This window comes from Monopterus albus, unplaced genomic scaffold (genome assembly GCF_001952655.1).
Source record: "Monopterus albus unplaced genomic scaffold, M_albus_1.0 scaffold1.1, whole genome shotgun sequence".
In the NCBI taxonomy this organism is placed as follows: Eukaryota; Metazoa; Chordata; class Actinopteri; order Synbranchiformes; family Synbranchidae; genus Monopterus; species Monopterus albus.
The window spans coordinates 396,503-403,060 of NW_018127881.1; the positions used below are offsets into that span (position 1 = coordinate 396,503).

General features: G+C 41.9%; 1 protein-coding gene across 3 annotated transcripts in view; it reads right to left on the bottom strand.

Moving 5' to 3' along the window:
• The window catches only part of syn2b (synapsin IIb), a 78,577-nt gene that overhangs the window by 67,999 nt on the left and 4,020 nt on the right, over positions 1-6,558 (bottom strand). Inside the window, exons 1-2 of one of the 3 annotated variants that reach the window (XM_020605209.1) lie at positions 2,127-2,273; positions 1,157-1,671 (exon numbers count right to left, since the gene is read on the bottom strand). In XM_020605209.1, coding sequence (XP_020460865.1) covers positions 1,157-1,599 — 443 coding nt within the window. In that variant the 5' untranslated portion in view covers positions 1,600-1,671; positions 2,127-2,273. Of the gene's footprint in view, positions 1-1,156; positions 1,672-1,948; positions 2,107-2,126; positions 2,274-6,558 lie in introns of those variants that run through there. The other 2 variants (XM_020605273.1, XM_020605350.1) reach the window with 2 other exon arrangements.

Genomic DNA, 6,558 nt, shown 5'->3' on the forward strand with positions numbered 1-6,558 from the left:
AGCAAAGGGTCTGAATACTTATGACCATGTGATATTTCAGTTTTTCTTTTTTAATAAATATGCAAAAATGTCAAAAATTCTGTTTTCTGTCAATATGGGGTGCTGTGTGTACATTAATGAGGAAAAAAATGAACTTAAATGATTTTAGCATATGGCTGCAATATAACAAAGAGTGAAAAATTTAAGGGGGTCTGAATACTTTCCATACCCACTGTTTATGGCTGTAACAATCCATGATCAACATCCAGACATGCAAGAAACCTTTATAGCCTGAAAATGTAATTTGCAGGAACATAAAGCAGTGAGTGGTGTAGAAATATTAGTACAGAGCCAAGGGCTCACATTAGGCAATGTTTTATTCAGAGCTACAGTACAACGTCTTATAAAAACAGTACCGGTATATGATGTACAAATTTGTAGGATAGGAGTAAAATCATGTTACCCAACATCTGCTGGCACTGGATGGAAACACTTACTCATAGCTCTGTAGTCATCACAAACACATTTATGTACGCACACACACACACACACACACACACACACACATAGCATCATAAAGGCTCACAACAACAGAGGCAGGTGACAGCGTTGGGGGGTGGAATCTGTGAATTCAAACCCCAGCTGAAGGAAAAAAAAGACAGACAAGCTGTCCTGTCTGTTTAGATTAATGGGGCTGTTTGTATTTTGGGAGCACTGAGGAGAGAAACATTTAATTATAAAGACATGAGGCACAAATGAAAACAACATAATAAGACACAATCATTCAAATAAGCTAAAAATCAATTGCAATCGTATGTGTGTGACTTCTTTTTTGAACCATTAAATTATTTAGTTCTCGAGGGCTGCACAAATGTATCAATGTCTCATTTTCAATAAAAGTCAGTCATCATTACACCAGCTACACATAAATGAGCTGTTTTGAATTAACCGAACATCATGTTCTTTCTGGCTGACTATAAGCAAACAATTTTCACACCAAATTTGTTGATCATCCCAAAAACTTGGAACTAGCAAGCCTATTTCTTAAGAGTTCACAAAATATTCCAATTTAATTTGACAACAACACTCAGAATGACTAACATTCAAACCGAATGCCCATCAGTCAGTTGGACAAAACTCAACCAACCATTAAAGTCACTTGTATGTTAACACTTACCACTCATGCTGGGGCTCATCAATGACCAACAGGATCTTGAACTTCTTGGAGAGGGAAGCAGAGGGAGCCGATTGCTCCACAAACCCGGCAGCAGACGCGGCCGTCTGTTTGACCACATTGGTGATGGTGCTGAAGGAGCTGAAGAAGCCAGAGGAACCACCGGAGGAGGAGGACTGGGCCTGTTGGGGCTGCTGAGCCAGTTGGGTTGGACGCCGCTCCTGAGCTGCGGGGGAGCTGGCTGGAGCCTGCAATGGTGCTGGAGCTTTGGTCGGGGACTGGGCAGGGACGGGCGCTGTGGCAGGGGGTGCGCCCTGCTGGGAAGGGGAGGAGGCGGTGGGAGGAGGGGGAGCAGGTGGGTCAGGCCTCTGGAGATCTGTCATGTAGCCATTGGGTAGGTTGGACATGAAGCTGCTGTCAGACAGGCGGCGTCGGAGGAAGTTCATGATTGCGGTCGAAAGGTCGGTCTCTCAGTTGGTCGATTAGATGCTCTCTAAGTGTTTCTCTTGGTTTCTTGGCTGAATGGAGTGAAAGCAGAGACAGGCACAAACGGTTACACAGAGAACCACACTGATCAGAGGTTAGATGAATGACAGAAGGCAGATCAGTCCAAATGATCAAGTGATGGGTGACAGAGAGCTGCTTCTGTGTTGGAGCAAAGGAAAGCAGGAAGGAAAGAAAGGATGGATGAAGCAATGGATACAGCTCTGGTCCAGTCTTCAAGAGACAGCTCTCCAAAGCAAAACAGCAAAACAGCGTGCGTGTATATGGTGTTCCTCCTCCAGAGACTCACACCTCCTCACAAATGTGTGTGCGTGATGTGTCTAAGAGTGTGTCTGAGAGAGAGGTATGGTGTCGCCCCCTTCGGTGAGGTGCTGCTGCTCTCTCCCCTCTGCTTTGCCTGCCTTCCTGCCTCCTAAGCTGCTGCAAGCTGAATGCACTCAAAAGATGCTGTGCTCTCTCTCTCTCTCACCCTTTCACTCGCTCACGCTCCGTTGGCCCTTTTCCTCTCGCTCTCTCACGGCACGCTCACTGACTGTCTCCCCCTCCCCCCTCGCCTCCTCCTCGCTCCTGTCATCATCCTCCTACATCACAGGCTACGTTTGGTGTGTCGTGCTGCAGCCTTGTAGCGCCGAGTGCCGTGTGCAACCAGTGACAGGGGTTTCCTGCGAGCGTGCATAAGGTGGGGTTCACAGATGGAAACACCATCCACCCTATTCTATAAGCCCCACCTCCCTCTCCCACCATTTTTTCAGCCATACATCTCTCAGCCTCTCTCTTCCCTTCATCCTGTCTCCCTCCACTGTGAGCTCATGTACCGTATGTGCCAGTGCCAGTACATTTTCTAGTGGATACATTTTCTGAGTGTGCGCTTATTCCAGTATTTTCCCATTAAAAGCATGTGGCATGACAGAGGGCAAGTTCACATTACACGGTAAAGTGACCCAGATTTTTCCCTCCAAATGAATCAGATCTTTTTATGAATGTGTGAAGGACAGGAGATAAGTACAGCGATTCATATATCTCGCCTGGTTCGATCAATCAAATGATCTCATTTAGTGGAAGGAGCTGCAGTTATGTAATGTGTCCTCCTCTGCAGAAAATAGCACATGGAGGTAACAGTAGTGCTAACCAAGGGTAGTCATACTTGAGGACACCCCGGAGTGATACGCATGATTTTAGGAGCATTTTGCACCATCTTTCTATCTCAGCAGTAGGATCTGTGATGATTATTAGCACAGTCAAATTGTTCAAATGATTCCACACTGTATTCTAAAAGTACTGCAGCATTACTATGTAAAGTAACAACTAGTAAGGGATGCCAAAGCTGTACATTTCTATAATAACAACATCAACATTTGTATAGCCAGCAAATCAACAGTCCTTGCACACCTCAGTGATGGTGAAGGTAAACAATCATATACACACAATGCATACTGTATATAATCTTGCAGGTAAAGAGTAGATGTGATCTCTTTTCTATATCACGTGTGCTGCAGCCTTTTTGCTTTCACGTCTCTTTCACTTTTCATTATTAAACAAGCATCTTCTCCCTATTCTTGGCTTCATCACTACAGTTTTTCAGGCGATGAGAAGAGTAGCTAAATGCTGGCAGCAGCTGCACCTGCACGGTTTACTGCTCTGAGCTTTACTTAAAAAAAAGAGCCAGATGACAGGACGGAGAGAAAGAAGATTATTTAAGCTGGATAAAAAAATCCCTAACACATCTGAACCACACTAGGACAACAGCTTGGCATCAGAAGACTACAGTAAAAGATAATACAGATCTACATTAAAATACCTCAATCTTGTTTTCAGTGGGCAATTATGCCTTTAAGGGTGTAAAGAAGTTGTACTAATTTAGAGATACTCACCAGTCCATTCATTGGATTTAACTGCTCAGTCAATGTCATGCATTGCAATCTCAGGAAACACACAGCTTTCATTATAAATGTAGTTGGTCTGGACTCATACTACAGTATCTTAATTGATGGAAATAAATTCCTTAACCTATTTGCTGTTGAAAGGTTGCTCTTAAGCTGCAATCTAAGCCACTCACATGGTCATATCTCTTTTGAACCTCAGCTATTTCTGTTGACTCATTATTCTCATGATTTTACACATGAGAAATGGTAGCAATTTGCAGGTGAAGAGTGAGTACTGTACACATTACTGCCCATTATTGCACCAGGTTCCATCCAACAACATCGTTCACCTTTGAATCGCCCTTTATTATGGCAGAACTGACATGACACATCCAAAGATGTACAGAAATCGGTCCTTGAACTCAGGTCAGATAATATTTTGTTTGGTAACAAATAAATTACTCTATTTTTTCTGCATAACGGATGCAGGGTGCACGTTTATAGCATGTCATGATGATACAAGCCCGGTTGGGGGTGGGGTTCTGTGTTTAGTGAACCAGAATAGAGCCAGTGAGTCACACAGCTGCAGTGTGAACTGTAGCAACATCAAAAGCTCATCCTGGCCTACATGATTTATGACACACATGCATAACACTTAACACAGCCATTATATAAGTGTGCATGAACACATGCAGGCAACAGAGTCAGCGTAAAACACCGTGTCAGTGTCAAGATTAAAAAGTGGTGTTCTATGCAACAGAAGGTGGGCTCCAGTGTGTTTTCCCTTTCTTTTTCTTTTTTGCACTACCTCCTTTAAAGACACACTACATTGCGTTTATAGCATAACAAATTTTCTTTAACAAAGGTTCTCCAACTAGAAACAAAATTATGGCTCTTCAGCTTTCCTCAGGCTTGCTCCTCTTAGATAAGGCATGGCTATAACTTACACAGGAGATATGATGTGCCTTATATTGCTGTGCTGGAGAAAAAAAACAGCAAGGATATAGCAAACAGCACGGCCGCAATGCCAGGAGCATCACTCATCTGTCAGCACACATGTACTGCAAGTGCAGATTGACAAACATGTGTGCATGTATAGCCTCACACATTCAGTAAACACTAACATGTACACACAAACACAGATGCTGACATGCACACACATGCAGCCCTTTGTCTTGACAGGCATTACTATTAGAGCCAACATGCATGCACACACATATTTGTTTTCATTCCTCGCGAGGACTTATAATTAAACATTTCCTTACCCTAACACTTAAACATAACTACTACAGTACTTACCCTAACCGGCAGAGTCCCCACAATGCAAGTGTGTAAACAAGTTTTAGCCCCCACAATGTGAGCAATACAGTGCCGGGCACACATGTACTGTACCTATCAGCATCATCAACAAATGTAATACTTCGTTCAGTAATTACAAGGATTTTCACTTTTCACGATTTAACTGTTAATATTGTGCGTGTGTGTGTGTGTTTTGCACAAGCCTGGTTAAATGCCGCTTTGGGGGATTTGTTGAAAATGAGTGTATCTGAGTGAATATACAAGGCTCAAACCTCCTATGGCTTCACTGGCTCGATTTAGATAATCCATGAAATATCGAAACACTTGGCTTCTTTGCACATCTGGCATCGACAGTAGATGCTGATGACATGGTATAATACATGTCCTGACCCCTGCAGGGCATGCATTTAATTGTACTATCCAATATTTGAATGAATTATTCAACCCAGTCCATGTTTTATTTAATTGATAAATGTCTTTCTAATGACTAGCTGCAATAGGTCAGCTAATAATAGAAGATTAAAACTAATTAAATGGAGGTTTGCCCTACCGGGAGTCATCTGGCATGCACTGGCAGATTAACTGAAAATACAGGAGGCACACACCAGGAAGCAACAGGGTTGTTCAGGGGCTGTGCTATTGTCTAATCCTGTTTTAAGACAATCCCAGATATTCATTTTCACTGTGGGTTTTTTTGCATTAAAAATGAGCCTTGATGCTACAGTATAATTCAGTTAAAACATCAGGAAAAAAGATGTTAAAATTCTATTCTAGCCTTTGATGCTACTTTGGGGAATAGTGTATATTCAGCTGTGGTATTATAAAAGCTAGCTCTCTGAATGAGCTTGTGTGGATGGATTAAAACACCCACAAGCAATTCAGATATCTGAAGCAAATCTCCACAAATATGCAGGCTTTTGCACATCACACATACATACACACACAACACAATTTACTCTACACAGTGGGTTGCAATGTGCTGATATTTTTGCGATAGGCCTATTGCTCACAACATAAAATTCAAGACTCAAAACTGCCATGGCAACAGGTAGTACAGATTCTGTTCCTATATAACTGTATGAACAGCAGCAAAAGCAGCAAAGCAAGCGATTGCAGTAGTTACAGCAAAGCTCTTAGGTGAGTAGTGAGCAGAGCACTGAAGGATAAAATTATGTTACAAGGCCTGCACAGACATACACTATATGGACACACAGGCGTGTTGGATATACACTACATACAGTATGTACACTGAACCATTACACCCATATGTTATAGCTGAACATATTCTACAAGCATAGACAATAGGTTTAGTGATAGTTAGCATTCTTTAAATTTAAGTTGAGACAGATACTTTGTGTAAATAAATAAACTCACTGCAAATTATCCATGACATCTGTAAAAGACTCAATATTTCTTGTAGAAAGTTGGAGACAGACAAATCTGCAGCAGTGTGAGACTAGTCAAGGCTCAGTTTTCTGTAGCAAACACAGAAAATGATGCTGAAAACTAAGTACAGTGGTTTTTGGTGGAACATTTTAATCAACAATTTGTGCTAGCAGCCTAGTGCTTGTCCAGTTTTAAAGATTACATTTCTAACCCCCTACTGCATCACATGTGACACCACAGTATTATTTAAAAATGCAAAAAGAAAAGAAAAACAGCAACGACTGACCATAATCTGACTAGAAATACTCAACACTAACAAATATGAAAGGAACTATTTTAAAAGTCACAAGACGG